This window comes from Chlamydotis macqueenii, chromosome 2 (genome assembly GCF_036417535.1).
Source record: "Chlamydotis macqueenii isolate bChlMac1 chromosome 2, bChlMac1.mat, whole genome shotgun sequence".
Taxonomy (NCBI): Eukaryota; Metazoa; Chordata; class Aves; order Otidiformes; family Otididae; genus Chlamydotis; species Chlamydotis macqueenii.
Genome location: NC_141557.1, coordinates 137,345,827 through 137,364,047, shown reverse-complemented (window position 1 = coordinate 137,364,047; position 18,221 = coordinate 137,345,827). Strand labels below are relative to the sequence as shown.

The 18,221-nt window shown below is 36.9% G+C and overlaps 1 protein-coding gene across 1 annotated transcript in view; it reads right to left on the bottom strand.

Moving 5' to 3' along the window:
• The window catches only part of SLC26A7 (solute carrier family 26 member 7), a 67,766-nt gene extending 59,099 nt beyond the window's left edge, over positions 1 to 8,667 (bottom strand). Inside the window, exon 1 of the mRNA XM_086742473.1 lies at positions 8,475 to 8,667. Within this exon, the coding sequence (XP_086598599.1) occupies positions 8,475 to 8,667 (193 nt within the window). The remainder of the gene's footprint in view (positions 1 to 8,474) is intronic.
• Positions 8,668 to 18,221: the final 9,554 nt, after the last annotated feature.

Genomic DNA, 18,221 nt, shown 5'->3' with positions numbered 1-18,221 from the left:
GGATTCAGAGGTCATTCAGAAGCTGAATTCACATTTCTAGTAGTCTGTCAGACAGGTCTGTTGTTAGCACATGTGTAACTTGGAAGAATTTTAATAGACATTAAAATGAAATACTGCATGCACAGTGGCATCAGTGCCTTTCTCATATGTTGGAAAGTTGTATAAATATGAAACATTGCCCTATATTTACTCACTAACATGTTACATTTCGTGATCAGCTTACATCATTATTTTCTGCATGGCAGAACTGTAACAGAGTTCAGCTGGACGCTCACAAGTCATTTATGAACTACATGGATTCTCCAGTGCATTTTTTAGGAGATTTTTCTGGCTCTGTTTCCAAATGTACTGGTTCAATTTCATCTACACATGCTATCTGTATGCCAGATGTATATTTACAAGACAGATCTACCCCTTAGTAAATTATTAGCTCCAGTTAGTCTGCTCAGAGTGTATTTAAGTCTACATTTATGGTCAAAGCTTAAAAAAAAAACCCAGCAACCATGAACCCTGAGAAGACATAGCTGGGGTTCCTCTGTGAAAAGCTAAAAAAAAAATTAAAATGTTTAAGGTTTTGGCATCATGCCTTCCAAAACACTGGGCACCAGTTCTGGAATGCATGGAGGCAATATAGTTCATTTTTTTAAAGGCAAGGTCTCCAGCCAATGTTAAGGAATTAGTCATTCAGCTATAAATCCATCTCGAGATTAAATTAACATTAATTAAAACACACAAAACACACCAATCCTCAGTGAGTTATTATTGGGCTTGTAGAATGGCAAAAATGAAAAGAAACAGAAGTTGGCAGGGCTAACAACACTGATTTTATCAGATGCCATATACGTATTTCACTTATAGAGGAAACACATCTCAAGGGCCCTCCACCCCACAAAAACAGCTCACCAAAACTCGTTTGAGCCAAAGCATTTCTTGTTTGTGACAGGTCATAGGAAAGGCAAGAAATGTATAACACTACATATAAATTCTCTATGAAGTATATCCATGTGCTAGCTGACCACAAAAAAAATATATTTTTAAAAACTACAAACACTGCCATAGTCCCAAATCTGATAGATTTGAAAGTCTAGATCTTATACCTACATGCTTCCACATGGGCAACTTCTCAGTATATGTAGTACAGCACATTGACAGACGTTTATTTCAAAACAAATAGCATAGTATTTATGAATCCGAGCAAATACCAGGAACTTAGCAAGATAAAGACTGAATCCATAAATATAGTGATAGTATTTTAATTTGAAAAAAAACCCCCACATTTGTCTTAATTTATTAATACACACACTTCAGTTTAAAACTACCCAGTATTTCTGAGCAGCAGTAGATATTGAAAGGAAATAAACTCGTGAAGGAACTTCCTTGTGCCCTGTGTTCTGTTTCCTCTTACAAGAGGCAAATACGTAATTTAGTACATCCGTGAATGGAATTGTGTGATAAGGAGATACAGCTTCCTATCCCAAGATTTTAATGGAATATTTTAGAACTACTTCCAATTTTAAGTCCAAATCTACTCATGCTCCTTTATACCTATTTGTTCATGTGCTGCAACTGTCTTTTACTTTAAACGCCTTTCCTGATAAGGAACAATCATCTACCTTCTTGGGTTTTAATTTATCTGTCCAGGCTATTTAAGTCTTCTCCCAAATATAATCTTTATTTTTCAGATCCTTCTCCTAGCCTTTTCTTCTTCTACTGAAGTTTGAAATCATCTTCCATTAACAGGCAACAAAAATTACACACTATCTTTCAGATACTGGATCAACAGTTAGGATTACCTGTTGTCATCAGCTTCTTTGCAGCTCCTAACCCACCTAACATTTTTAATTTTTTTTTCAAATAAGCTAATTCTTTTCCAACAGATTATTAAAACCACCCCTAACTGAGAGCATCAGCAGAGCTGTCTTTAGAATGCATATATAAATCTGAAGCAAAACCCACTATCTGTTCTAGATCCTTGCTTCAGAATTGGGTAGCAGAATCAATCACTCTGGCATCCTTTATTGCTATACATGCAAATACTGTTTTATTATTATTAAAGGGAAATACACCTTTATTGCTTACATCTCATCTAGTCCCTCATCTGCACTACAGGCTTGTCACTCAGATACACTATACCCACTATGATGCAACCATAGGATATAATTCCAAATTTGACAGAATCATCAAAGGTATTTGTTACTGGTTCTGCAATGTCACTTACCTATTCTTTCCGAATTCTGAGATTATGATTACCCATCTCAGCCCTTAATCTGAGGGTGTTTAATTTTCTGTTATTTATCTCAGTTACATATCCGTGCTCTTGACCATTTCCCACTTGGACAAAGTCATCAGCCTTCAGGGAAACTGAGACAAAGTACTAATTTTGTATTGAGGCTGCAGGAATATCTTCAGTTTTGATCAAATACTTAATCCAGAAAGTACTATGACTTTGTTTTGCCCTCTTTTTTTCCTAAGGCTGAAAAAACCTCTGTGGGTTTAGGTTTTTTTGGAAGAGTCCAACTCAGTTGTGATGTGGGACATTCATATTAGCAGTAAAGAATTGAAATCTGTATTCTTTGCATCATAAACTGCCAGTACAGTATTGAATGAGTAATTTTTGTGTTTCAAGAACAAGCACTTTTGTGTTTCTAATTTCCCTCCCCATATACGTTTCTCTTATTTGACAGTGTAAAGAGCTCCAAGTTGCCATAATGAAAAGTGCAGGGTGCAAGTATTATCATTGCCTGGTGAATGACAAAGCAAAAATTAAGTCATGTATTTGTCTAAACAGGAGTCTCTCTGGTTATTACAGCTTGCAGAAGAGGATTATACTTATCAAAACATCAAGTAAGATCTTGGAAGGAGCTTAGATGAATGGATTGACATTATTTGAAATTAGGTACCTATGTTAGGAATTTTCTTCCAGAAACAGTAAGGCAATTTCAGGTGTTAATCAGAGCACCTAATTTTCACATTATATAATGTCCTAAGCAAAGTACTTCAGATACATTTGTGTCCTCTAACTATACAGAGAATAGACGTACTTAAATAAGTTACATACACTAATACACATGTTCAAGCAGAATAACTTTGGGGATAATTTCTCTGGCGATGAACTCAACTGCATAACAGAGGGTATATTTGCATAGACTTTTTCAGATAAGCTCATATTTACTTTTTTTTTTACAGTCCATGGCAGTCAAAGAAGCTTGCTAATGAGTTGCAGTTTTACCTACATGGTTTATAGATGCTAGTCTGCGTGGACAGTATGTATAGTTCTTCTGGGGGTGGGGCCGTGGAGGAAACCACCACAAAACCAAACCAATCAATCAAATAGAAAAAAAAAAAGCCAAAAAAAAAACCCAAACCACAGAGAAACTCATTCTAAATAACAATCCAAAACCCAATACTGAGATGTTATACACATTGCATAATTTAAATCCTGAGAGAAGGCACAAACTTATTTGTTAGAAAAGACAAGATTAGATGAAGAAGTCTAATAAAATGGATTAATCAGAGATGGATCAACAGCTTGGTAATGAATAAATTATATTAGCAAAGATCACCTATGAAAGGCCTTGGAAGTAAAGATGAATAATTTGCTTGGTGCAATAAAAAGTTACCACAGACTGTGAAAGTGAGCTAAGCAGCTGCATTCTGAACAGATATGAAGTGGCTACAGCACATGTTCAGGAGGCTAAAGAAAAAACAGGATGACAGATTTATGAGATTTATCTCCATGGAAAGACTGCATCATAATGCGTCTTAATATTATCATGCAAGGAAACTCAGAAAAATTCAGGCACACCCTGATCAAAGTAGGATTCTCATACAAGTACATGGTGTCCAGATCACATGAAAAAGCAACAAAAGAAAGCTAGTGTTACTGTGACAGGTCAACAGATGAGTGACTAGAAAGAAAACAGTAAGATCTGCCTTTAACTACATTGAACATGTACTGTTTATTACTCTCAATGCCACAGCCATAATGACTGAGACACATCTCACCTAAATTTTGATGTCTACATCATCAGTGTCTACACCTAAGCCAGTTCCCTGTTACACTCAGTGGAAATCTTACCAATATAATCACCCAACCTTGACAAAGTAGATGATTAGATTTAGTCAGATGAATCATGCCTGTGGTGGGTTAGTCCTGGCCAGCAGCTAAGTACCCACTCAGCCACTCCCCCTCAAAGGATGGGGGAAAGAATCAGAAAAGCAAAACTGAGAAAACTTGTGGGTCAAGATAAAGACAGTTTAACAAGTGAATGAAAGAAAAAGAATCTCCTGCCAAGAGATGGAAAACTATAAATTTTACTAAATCCTTTCAACTAGATCTCCATTGACTGGTAAGGAATGCAAGTGTGGCTTGCTGAGAATTAGCACAATTTCAATTCAGAGAGAAAAAAAATGGATTAGGCACTTATGAGACATCTGCATGAACCTAGTAATTAGATTTATGTGTATGGGTAAGGAACACAGAATGAAACAGAAAGAAAAATCTTCATATGGTAACTGTTGATGGGGTATTAATAAATTTTAAAGCAAAAGGGAAGAGAGGAATGAATTTCCTTCTTGAGGTAGTTCAAGAAGAAAATTAAGGATTTATTTGTTAATTTAGAGACATCTTGCTCTAGTCTATAAAAACCAGATTTTTGAGAAACGCAGACAAATTAGGGTAGTGATCACCAAAACATGAAAGCTCAAATTTCTTAACTGTCTATGAAAGTATACAGCAAACTTCAAGACCAGATGACAAAGTTCTTTTTAGATTCAAAGTCTGTTTTTCAGCCTTAGGTATCAGAGTAACAATAGAGATTCTATGTCTGAAAAATGAGGTGTTGAGCTCTGTATTATTAAATGATAGTTTTCTGTACAGGAACTAATGAAGTCCAATTTCTTTTACTGTTTTTGACTCACAGTTGACTGACTTTGCAGCCTGAGACAGTGCAAGCTCCAGATGAACATTTCCAGAAACTGGTCCATTTGAAAGGGCTTTCCCGCCCCCCAGCCCCAGATTATCTACTGCCTAACAAGATATGATTTTCTATTATAACTTTTTAGAACTTGTAGAGTCTGCTTCCATTGCCCATTTTTATACAATTTGTAGAAACATAATTATATTTGACACTTCTTTCTCCATCTTCTGTGGAATTAGCTAAAGGAGTCTAAAATTAGAGCACATACACAAGACCATACAAGTATTGTTTCAATAGGTGAATAGGACAGAAGAGTTCAGCAGTGAAGTTTGGGATTCATGAATTAAGATTAACTTGGCATTTTTAGCAGAAAATAGGAACACTTGGAGAACGACTGCTTGGTTTCAGCAATGACTCTTTCATCCCATATGCCAAGCAGTACAATATGATAATCTCATGCTTTTCCTTCCCATCTCTCTACACTTCTCAGTCTCCTCTCCGCCCCCCGCCCCAGTACCAAATCCATTAGTTGTATCAAATGCTATTGATCAATGAGTTCCCTCTGAATGGCCAAATAAAACTTGAGCATGTTTTAAACAGGTTGCAAAAATATTTGAAAAGCAAGGTCAGAAAATTCACTTTCTGCAAAAAATTATTACATAATTTCATATGGATTCTTTGATAATTACTATATTCTTCATTGGACAATATAGTGAGAGAGTAAGGATAACACCTTAGGCACAGAGGCATATCATTTTACCTTAGCTCAGTGTTAGGCAAGGAAAGACCTTCTAAAGAGTCGTTTCCTCCACACTGTACATGGAAGTAAAGATAAATAAATACTCAGGTAGCATCCCTTTCTTGTACGCCATTCCTAGAGTCTGTCACCATAGAACATAGTTTCTAGTTTATGTGTGTCGTGATGAAAGATATTTAAACCTAAACTGATATATGAGATCAAGTGTTTCAATTCTCCAGTAGCTGGCTTCAAGGTACCTTACAGGAGTTTGAAAGCTGAAGTCATCTTGAGAAACTGATAATTTTAACACTGAAAATCAGAAGATGAATGGTAGTAGTTCTTTAAAATTTTGTCCGAAATAAAAGATGGCATACAAACAGCTACTCCTAGCTATCCTATGCCTTTATAAAATACTTTAGGCGCAAACATTATCTGCATACATCAATTGCTAGAATTTCTATTAATTTACTGTTTTGTTTTTCTCCCTTATAAAGCAGACACCTCCTATTGCATAGGAATTCTCCAGAAACAATTCCTGAAAAGTCAGTGAGGAGCAGCTATGAGCATTGCCTTTGTTGCATTCACTATGACACACTAAGGACAGTGACTTTCCTCTTTCCTTCCTTCCTTTACAAGGGGAAACCAGCTATATAATCTAAAATTTAGAGCAGAAGTTGGAACACCAACACATTACACCAGCTGCCAACCTGAATAGTCTAAACATGGCCAATGCCAGAAATCTTACAGTAGGAAATTGTGAAAAACACAGCTCAGTGGGAAGGTCTTTCTTAATTATTCTTAAAGCTACTGGACTGCTATCTACCCTGGAGTATGCATCTTTCATCACTCACAAAACTGTTGCATATGAATAATGCAGATTTTTCCATATACCTCCTATCTCAAGTTTATTGCCATATGCTTGTATTTACTTAAATACGTTGCTGCAACACCAAATTACACTGTGCTCTGCATATCTGTTATCACTGGGTACTATTTTTTTCATACCATTGCTAAAATTTCTGCCTTTCATTTTATTACAAAATTTATTGTTTTATTTTGTGGGTGAAAGAAACAGACACAATAAGACCTCTCAAAATTTGGAGTCTTTTCCGTTCATGCTATATGACAAAAGGGACTTTTGATTTTCTTGCATAATCCTCTCTGTGAAAACATTAAAGGATAGTCCAGGCAACTGGAAGGCTTACAACATTAAGAAAAGAGCTAACACAAGCAGGGTCTAAACACATATGTTGTGTCCATGTTAAAGCACCACAAACATGACAAAATGTTTTGGTATCTAACTCTCCTCCATTTCTATCCCCTAAAATCATTCAGAAATCTTGAGATGCAGTGAGGAAAGACAGAAAGAAAAAAAACAGGTCAGCAAGAGGGAAGAGTTTCAACACATTTGTTTTTAAATAGCATAAAATAAAGATAAAATTATTTATAGATTACATAAAAATAATCTAGTAAAACAAAACTAATATTTTCTGTTTTCACTGGATCTTCTTAAATTTATCTGTTACATTAAATTACTTCTTGGTACAAGACTCAAACAAGAAAATCCTGGCAGTGAAGAACTGCTCTTTAACTTAATATTTTTTATGAATTTCAACATACTGTTATTAGCAGCATTTTAATTACAATTCTTTTATACACACATACAGTGTTACAGTATTAAGGTTCTTAAAGTTAAATCATGCAAATGCAGATGTTCCTAATTACTTTAAAAGCACAAATATTTATACAAACTGGTTGTTTCCAGCTCCAGCATAATTAAATTAAAAGAGTGCTTACAATTTAACAGCATGAATGTTAGTTAAGCATAGCTAACATGGAAAATCGTTGAGAAATAATATATATAGTTTACATCAGCCAGAAGTTAAAGTCCATCTGAGGCAGATAAGCTGTGATTTGCCTGAGACAAACATAAAATATTGCCAAAAGAAAATGACACTATCAAAGACACAACAAAATCAGACTAAAGCATTTATTTCCCAGTAGCAATCACTTTACAAGCCTGGATTACTGGGACTTTAGGTTTCTACAGGTTCTGCAGGCTTTTAGTCTGGGAAGTTTTTTCTTTTTCTTTTTCTTTTTTTTTTCAATTGCCAAATGGACTCTAGCTCCACCTCTACGTTTTATTGCTGCTTGAAAAGAGACGTGGTCAGGAAAGTAACACAGCACTAAATCAACACAGAAGCTGAAGTACGCAAGCTGTGGATGCAGGCAGACCCTCTCTGTGGGCAATGTCTTTGGTAGAAGAGACACCCTTTATATATAGAAGGTTGCTACTTTTTCCTGCTACGCTCTGGGCTTCCACAGGTAACAGTATAACATCAATGTTTACTCCAGAACAGTGTGTCTTACAATGCAGTTATCGTGTAGATGTATTTTGTTTTCCTTGTGAAATAGGGAAAGATGGTCATTTAACTGACAAAACATTGTATATAACCCTACACTGTGTGAATAGGTTTACGGCTCTTCTATCTCCTATATTAAGTCTTTGAAAAACTGTCAAAAGGATGGGATATATAGTAAAGTTCCAGCTCACAGAAATTAGCTACAACAACACAAGGCATTTCTATCCACATTTGTGCATCCACTATATACACGTAAGAGTTAAGACTATACATTTTTTCTTTCTATTTTTATTTAGATTAAATCAACATTAGATATATAAGCTTATATTTGTTTTAACCAAAACTTTAAGATAATATTAAACAAGAAAGAAAAAAAAAAAAAAGAAAAATAAGACTGGACAAATTCAGCACAACCAGATTTCAAAATATGAACCTGAAGTGAGTTAACGATACCTTGAGTCACCTGTTGGATGGCTAGCATCATTCCAGAAACCGCATCAGGAATCAAATTTTCCTTCCAATTGTAGACAGGCACCCATTTCAAGATGGGCAGCCTTCTCATGCACCAGACTTTGATATCTTCAAAGCTAATAGCCTGGATCTTCCTGCAGACTGCACTTCTTTTCTTTTTTGCTCCTGTCATCATTCCCACCCCACAAAAGCAATTCCTCTTCTAGAAGAGCGCGCAGTTGAGGAATCACCCTGTTCTGTGTCAGTCTCCAGTTGTTTTCTGAGACTTTGCAGTTCCAAAACTACAGAGAAAAAAAAACAAACAGAAGCACTTAGGATTTCTGCAGCTGCTCTCTAACTATACTCAATAAAAACGCTTATTAAATGCTTGAATTGTATAAACAGCTACACAAAATGCAAGGGTCTTTTCTAGCAAAGATCACATTTTCTGCTCTTTGCAAAACTGTGGTCTAGTCTCATGTTAGTTTGTGATACTTTCCAGTAACCTCCCGCTTTATATTCCCTGTAATACTTGTGCTTTTGGCTTCAGTCCAGTGGCAAAATGAGGTATTACTGGGGGTGTGTGCGATATAGGCTGGGCTATGCTAATATGAGCGGGAAGTGCCCAGCGGAGCAGACGTCTCCCTGCCAAGCCCGGGAGAGCAGCCTTGGCTCTCCTGGGGGAACCCTTTCTGGCTGCAGTCAGAGGGCATGAAGTCCTCAGTAACCCTGGTGCTAGCAAACTTGTTTTACCCCATCACTGTTATATTTTCTAAATGAGAGTAAAAAGCTTATTTATGGAGAAAATTCAGAACACAAGGTAGCAGTAAGTCCTGCTGAAAACATATACAGATTCCCTCTGTGGGCTGAAGCTTCAGACTGAAGTGTAGCAAGCTCAAAGTGCAGTGAAGGACTGTAAGCTGTCATCCCCACATGGGAAGCGCCAAAAACGTTTGTGACGATCATTTTTCTCCAAAGCTACCCCCTTCTGCTTCTGGCAGTCCACCCGGAAAAAGGGTTTCTCAGTGGAGACCGTTCACCAGGTAACTTTCAATCTTTTTAGAACTTCGTGCACCTTGTGCATGACACAAAGTGCTCAGATAGATACAAAGAGCATGGAAAAGGTTTAAATATTAAGACATTTAAATACCTTATCCGATAGGGAACAAGGACACAATGGCATTCCTCTAAGTTTTTTGTATCTCTTGATGGCAAAGAAATTTATGTTAAAATGTAAGATCCATCACATAGGTGAAGTGTCTTCCCAATCACTATTCTGCAGTAGGCAGTAAAAATAAATATATTTTTCAAATATTTCAGTTTCATTTATTTAAATTATTTTACGACTTGTTATTTAGACTGAGATGAGAAACCTGAAGCATTGTCCACCCAAAACAACTTTAGAAAAATGAGACTTTGTTTCCAAATGCAACAGGGAGAAAACAGCAAGGGCAAATGCACCACAGTTCATTCTAGTGAGTAAATGAACACTTGGTGTCCACTGCTGTGTCCCTTAGAAGTGCAAAGGGAAAAAAGAAATAGAGGAAAAGATTGCTTTAGACAGATCCTCATTTTTAACTGTTCCAGCCATACTTATTCTTTGTCCTGCCCACCCTTTAGCCATTTACACCTTTTGTAGAACAGAAGAAACATGTTTACCTTACTTCCGTTCACTAGAATAAATCTCTAAGCATTGATTCCTGTTTTCTTTTTTTTTCTTTTTTTTTTCTTTTTTTTTTCTTTTTTTTTTCTTTTTTTTTCTTTTTTTTTTCTTTTTTTTTTCTTTTTTTTTTCTTTTTTTTTTCTTTTTTTTTGGTATGTGTTTTGGAGGTTTTTGTGTGTGTGTGTCTCTGCTTTTAGCGTGAAAGTGTGGTTCAAGGACTTAAGAATCAAGGCTTTTATGATGGCCAAGTGTTTCACAACACAGACCTTTCTCTGCTTTCAATGATCAGAAGTGGACAGGAATCCTTCCAGCTACAGTGAGAGTTACATAGCTGTCAGGGGCTGCTTAGTTCTGATAAAATATTCAGTACCTCTAGCTGTAATAGCATTTACTGGGGAAAAAAAAAATACATTTCTACACATAGATATGCATGTACAAAAATGCACCCAAATGTGAGTACTTGTGTAAGAGAGACTAATGCCCAATTAAAAAAAAAAAAATAAACATGGTTCACTAGAAGATCTGAATATTCTGAAATAGTGAAAAAAAAATCATTATGAAACCAAAGAACCGTCATGAAACACACAAGAATATATTCCCTATTCTTCAAGCTTCTTACATCAAAATGCTTAAGCTGTTTGAAAAATTCTGCAATTGAGATTTTCCCACCTCATATTTGCAGAGTCAGTAACTTTGGACTTTCAATCCTAGATTAGTATCTGAACTCCTAGGATCAGCCAAATCAACAGACTTTTGTCCGTCACCAATAACAAGGGATGGTTTCTCTCTACGGGTGAGTGCATGTGTGAGGGCAAACATCTTACAACTAATACTTGAAAACAAGCCCTGTTAGACACAGACAGAACAGCACATGCAAAGTCTTTTTTATATCCGTGGTGATGTGGAACTTATGTGGAAGTTTTGTTTTACTCCACTAACTACTTTGATAAGAAAAAAATTGCATTATAATTAAATCTGGAGTTGATAAAGTTGTCATTAGTCTTGAAAAACATTGCTTCTTGTTGTAATTTTGAAATTAATAAGGTCCCTTTAGTTAGCAATGCCACAAAGCAACAACCACCCAGACAAAGCAATCTAAAATTTTAACAGAAAATAGTGTACATGTATGCATAACAGTAAACCTATACCTTCTACACAGTATCCAACATTTGAATCTTAAAGAAACACCAAAAACCACTTTCCTAAAACACGTTAATATCCTAACTGAAACACATACTCTATCACACACACAGTGTTTAAACGTTTTCCCAACAGGTGGCCTTCATTAAACTTTAAACCTACAATCTATAACACCCCCAAACTATGCAGACTTGTCATACTTCAAATTCTATCACGATGTACATGAGCTACCAGGACTGTCAGACCTTCTCCTTTCCTGAAACAGGTGGATAAAACTTTGGAACACAAAGGATAAGCATGAAGAACCTCTTTTTTAATGCATTTAGTGCATTATTCACACACATACTGTTGTAAGATTAGGTAATTTACAACTAGCTCTTTTGATGAGCTTATATAAGTAAAGCCTATTTGTTTTTTTTTCTAGAAAATACCCAATAGCATCATTCTAATAGTGTATATATGTACAATGCTAAAAAGATTACCATTGTAAGTCAAAATTTAGAACACAGATAGTACATAAAAGGAAATTACTGCATCATAGCTGAGATCTGGTGGTCTTTTCAAACATTGTTTATAATAGGTTCACTGAAAAATGAGGTAACCTATGTAGGGACAGTCAGTACTTTCATCAGCTCCTCTAACATCTACATACATTGGATATTTGCATGCATGGTGGACACACGGAATTAGGAGGTTTTATTCTCTGACTCTGTCCTCAAAATATTAAAAAACAAACAAACAAACAAACAAACAAAAAACACATCACACCTTACTCCAACCTAGACCTCAAACAAAAGAATGCCTGGCAAACTCTGAGATAGAAATCATAATCCTCACTTTATATGGAAGCAGCTTTTGCAAGAAAACACTGGATTCTTGCATGAGAAATTTTAATCTTCACATAAATTGACAGAAAAGTTCAAGGATAATAATTTTGTTTATATATGCTCACATTTATAGTTAACTGAAGTTATTCATACCTTAGGCAGACATAGATGCTATGATGGAAAGAATGTGGCTTGCTGTTTGTAATTTTTCTCAGGAAGACAAACCATTATCAAATATTTGCAATCATCCAATATTAAATCAATTTGGACTAACTACACGTATATTCATAGAATCACAGAATCACAGAATGGTTTGAGTTGGAAGGGACCTTAAAGATCATTTAGTTCCAATCCCTCTGCCCTGGATAGGGACACCTTCCACCAGACCAGCCAGGTTCATCCAGCTTGGCCCTGAACACTTCCAGGAACAGGGCATTTACAGCTTCTCTGGGCAGCCTGTTCCAGCATCTCACCACACTCACAGTGAAGAATTTCTTCCTTATGTCTAAACTAAATCTACTCTCTTTCAGTTTAAAACCATTACCCCTTGTCCTATCACTACACTCCCTGATAATGAGTCCCTCCCCATCCTTCCTGTAGGCCTCCTTTAGGTACTGAAAGGCCACAATAAGGTCCCCCTGGAGACTTCTCTTCTCCAGGCTGAATGACCCCAGTTCTCTCAGATGTCTTCACAGAAGAGATGCTCCAGCCCTCTGATCAACTAGGGTAGAACCATAGAATCATAGAATGGTTTGGGTTGGGAGGCACCTTCAAAGGTCATCTAGCCCAACCCCCCTGCAAGAAGCGGGGACATCTCCAACTACATCAGGTTGCTCAGAGCCTCATCCAACCTGGCCTTGAATGTTTCCAGGGATGGGGCATCCACTACCTCTCTGGGCAACCTGTTGCAGTGTTCCACCATCCTCAGTGTAAAAAAAAAAAAACTTCCTAATGTCTAATCTGAATCTACCTCCCTCTATTTTGAAACCATTATCCTTTGTCCTATTGCAATAATCCCTGCTGAAGAGTTTCTCCCGATATTTCCTGTAGGCCCCCTTTAGGTACAGGCCGCAGTTGGCTTTCCGGGCTCACAGTGCACATTGCTGTCTCTTATTCAGTTTCATTTACGAGTATCCCCAAGTTCTTCTCCTCAGGGCTGCTCTCAATCCACTCATTGCTCAGCCTTTATTAATGTTTGGGATTGTGCCAATCTAGGTGCAGGACCTTGCATTTGGCCTTGTTGAACTTCATGAGGTTTGCATGGGCCCAACTCTCAAGTCTATCAAGGTTTCTCTGGATGGCATCCCTTCCCTCTAGAGTATCAACCAAACCACTCAGCTTGGTGTCATCCTGCTCTATTCCTGCTGATTTACATCATTTGTCCCCCAAGAACATTCAGTTCATCCAAGTCACATCCAAGTTCATACCCTCCCTGGGCAAGGGAAAGTACATGCTAGCATTAATCCGAAGCTACATGCATCTTTTTGACTGGCCGGCCACTGCCCAGTAAAGATAGAGCTCTCCTTAACTTTTCTTCAGTGGTGTAAAAAATTTCCATTCATCCTTGTCCTCTGTCCTGACCAACGATTTCTATGAACTTAGTTTTGAGACTGCTATCTTTCTGTCAAATGCAGATAAAAATGGCTGAAGGGTTCAGAGGATACTAGATGAAAGGTTTAAGAAAAAAAAAAAAGACAGGTAAAAACCTTGGTCACACAAAGATTGTGTCTTTAGGAAAGATGGATAGAATTCCAAGAGAAATCATATGAAAAATTCCAAGTATGTTTAACAAAACCCAGCTGTATGGGAACGAAAGTCAGATTTAAAATAAGGGTTGATAAGTACTAGTTCAAACAGACCGATCTGTGCAGTTCACACATTGCAGAACACAGTGCATGAGAATATAATACAAGCTACTGGGATGATAAGAGAGTGACAAAAATGGAACAACACAAAAACAGCAACAGAAGTCCACGTTTTAAACAAAACATTCCTGAATTTTGAGAATTTGAAAAAATATAGTTATCTGTCACATGCATTACATAAAATACTAAACTAGGCCATAGAATCTGCATGTTTAAGTATCCAAATTAATTGCTACTGAAATTTAAGGAACTTCCCCAAAACATCCACGCATCATTCACAAACTCCAAATCTTCCCAATACATCTTCCAAAGTTGGATGCAATGAATTTTTTTTCAGTAATATCTAACTGTAAAAGTACTCCTGATTTCAATTATCATATACTTAAATGTGGACCTAAATTGAAAAAGATATTATTCTTGCCCTTCACAAAACAGATTAAGCTAAAATTTCCATCCCTTCATCATACAGGACGTTTAGGAGACAATACAGTGACACTAATACCTCCTTTGCCACAGACTAATCAGAATTATCACAAGATAAAGATAAAGAAAATCCAGGCAACACAGAAGTCAGATTCTAACTCAGATGTCTTGGGCTCAACTTTGTAAATAGATCTTTCAGCACAGTTAATCATAGAATCATAGAATGGTTAGGGTTGGAAGGGACCTTCAAAGGTCATCTAGTCCAACTCCCCTGCAAGGAGCAGGGACATCCCTGACAAGATCAGGTTGCTCAGAGCCTCATCCAGCCTGGCCTTGAACCTTTCCAGGGATGATGCTGTGCTCTACAGAACTGCGTGAAGCAACACTGCCATCGAGTGGCTTCACTTGGTATTTTTCTGCTGTTCTCGCAGAGTCCAAGAGCACTGTCTAGATCTGATACTGCCTCATGATGTGATGGTTTTCGAACTCCTAATGTTAACTACATAGTTTAATAACATGTTAAAAATCAAAGATCTGTAGCATCAATAAAAAGTTTAATCACTACATTTCGAATGTATTTACTGGTCAGAAATTCAAGACAGGAGGTCAACTGACAGATTAGCACGGTCCTGAATCACAGGAGATCCTAATGCTTAGGTACAGTCTGCTCTCAGCTCATCTAATAAATGAGAAATGCAGGTGCAGAACAGACTCAAAAAAATCTGATGATGCAACCATCCTCTTAAACTCCATTCCTTACAGCCATCTGCTAATAAATTTCCACAGTTGCTAATGAATAAAAAAAAAAAATTAAAATTATTGTGAAATTAGATTAAATTATTTTAGCACATCTAAAATAAGCATGAGAAACCTAACAGTGTCCATATCTTGGGGAAAACAACTGTAAAGAAAATACTATTTTTCATTTACTTTTAAGATTGTTTCTAACAGCAATTTGAAGGTCAGCTTACCTTCAAATTAGTAAGAAATGTTTTTTTTTTCATTTTAAACTAGATATAAGTGTCACAGAATGGGCTGTAAACTGAAATTAGCTAATTCATACATTTGAGAATGCATCTTCATAGTCAAAATACATACCCTGACATTAAACACAGAAATATTTTGTGGTAACGCTTAGCCTTGACACAGACTCATCTGTCCAAGAGAGATGGAGTTTAAAGTCTCAACATTAAAAATGCAGCTTGAAAACATGTTTAAATCACAAGCATCAGTTTCTTGATGTTATTTCACTTATCCAAATGTTAAGACAGAGTGCATAAGACAGATTTTCAAATTATTGAGTACACAAACCAGCCTATAAACCACATAATGAAAGGAGACCATTTTACTTTGAGAACTGACAGATCCAAACTCAAATGGCCCCTTCCCTTGCATACCTCATGGGCTCATGTGTGCTCGGCAGAGTGTGGAATGGAGCAGCTGTACTGCAGAGGAACCTCTTCACCAGTTTTGATTCCAGCCTTGACACCAGAGAACAAGGTTCAAAACCTCTGCTCACTCCAGATCTCCTTCTTTTTCAAATTGGTGGGTACTGAGCATTTAAATACATCTTTAAGAAGTATCCATCTTTGTGTCTGTGACCTAATCTGTAAAGGACCTGGCCCACCAAAGGCTGTGGTACATTGAGGCACTGATGCATCTGGGAAGACCAAACCTGACCTCCCATGACAGGGCCCCATTTTTTTCCTGGAATTCAAGTGCAATCACCTTGCAAGTTAGACAAACAGCAGATAGGTCTAAAATGTAACTGTATTCAAAACGCACAGCCCACTGTTCCCAAGCCACCAAAGGGTTCATTCACCAAATTACTTTTCACCTGAATGAATACAATGTTCTCAAAACTAGAGAACATTTAGGTGCTCACTGATTACAGTTTGTCATGTGAGAGGATTATCTGGGAACAACTATAATGCAACAAACATTCCTGAAGAATTTTATCTCCAGATATCCTTAGAATCATAGAATAATTTAAGAGGGGAGGGACTTCTGAAGGCCATCTCATCCAAACACTTTCTCAAAGAAGGGATAACTTGAAAGCCAGATCAAGTTGCTCAGGACCTTGCTCAGGAGTGTTTTGCAAATCTGCAAGGATGGAGATTCCACAAACCCTTGGGACAAACTATTCTTGTGCTTAATCCCCTCATTGCACTTTTCTCCCCTGTATGTATTCAAACAGATTTTCCCTTGCTACTGCTTGTCACCATTGCCTCTTGTCCTGCTATACAACACTGACAACAGCCTAGTTCTGTTTTCTCAATTAACTTCATTTACTTGCTCCTCGGATATGAGAGTTCTTTGCCTCAGTTAACTTCACTTTGAAACGGACTCAAAAAAAATAAGGCAGTCTTATTAGAAAACAGGCCACAGCTGTGAAAAACAGAAAAAGTTTTTCACATTCTCTCTCTTGAGTGTTACTTCATTTTAAGGCAGAGGAACAGGTATTAAATTGAAGATTATCCTAATTTAGGTAACCTTCCTTCAGTAGTAACATTTTGTTCTGACACGCTTACGGACAGAAGATACCACTATCTGAATAACCAGCAACGCCTTGCCTCCAGGCCCTTCAGCAGATAAAAATCCCTTCCTTTGCACCCCGTGATAATCTTACCACTCTCCTTTTCCTCTGTGTGAAAGCCTCTAAATGCCTTGTTTCTACTCACTCTTACTACGCACTGGACTGCTGCTCACTCTTTTACAGACACAGCGTTCGGTGAAGTGTTTGTTAGAAAAACCCACAAATTTAGAGTGTCTATATACTTTCCCATTGGCTTAATTTCATCCAGCTGAAATGGATGCTTAATCACCTCACTGAGGAAACTAAGTTAGCAATGTATTTGTAAAGCAGCATATCAATCCGGATCTGTAGGCTGTCGTAATATAAATCACAATGCTAACAGATTTTACAACATATGATAGAAAATACAACCATTCAACAAGGAAAGCCTATGAAGTGTAATAACTGAAATTTGGCGTTTAAATAGCCAGTATCTTGTTGCCCTCAGAGACGGCAAACCCTTGGAATTCCAGGGCCACAGCCAAGCAAATTCCATGAAGCCTGTGGGACAGCTAAAACAGTTCTTGAAAAACCCGATCTAAAAGCAGTAATAAGTTCACATAATCCTTTGTTTCCTCATTTTATTTTAAAATATCTGAAAAGGTATTTTATGAGACTACTACCTTGTAATCTGCATACTTTACAGAAAGTTTCACATGAAAAATGCACAGTGAGCACTAAATAAATGCTTTCCAAACATGAGCCCAAAAAGACTTAAGCACTTTTCCTCCCCAAAATTGTTGTTTGCCAAACTGACTTAATAATCATCAGCAAGTACATATAAAAATCCAGTGTATTGTACACAATGCCACCCTCATGGCTAAGAAGTTGGAGAGAAGGGCAAAAACATCTGTGCTAATAATCATCTGAACTGTAATATCAACTTTTACTGTTTCCAGAAAAGATATATAGAGGTATAAGAACATTATTTTTCTAAACAACTTTACTAAAAAGGACAGTAACCTCAGAAATCTCACACAATATACAGTTGTACTGAAGTATCTTCCTTAATTCAATAAAGTCTCATCCTTGCTTGTGACTTAGTGAACTAGACACACGCAAAATATCTGAGTTTGAAATTAAGTATTTTAAACTACCGCATACACGCATCCACAGCTTATGAAAAAAAAAAAAATTCCAAATTCCAACAGTTTAGAAATAAGTCAAACTAAATCCCCTGGTATACTTGCCAGGTGTTCAGGAACCTTGTTTCTACTTTTCCAGCACTTTCTTCTTAAGTGTCAGGAGTAAAACCAG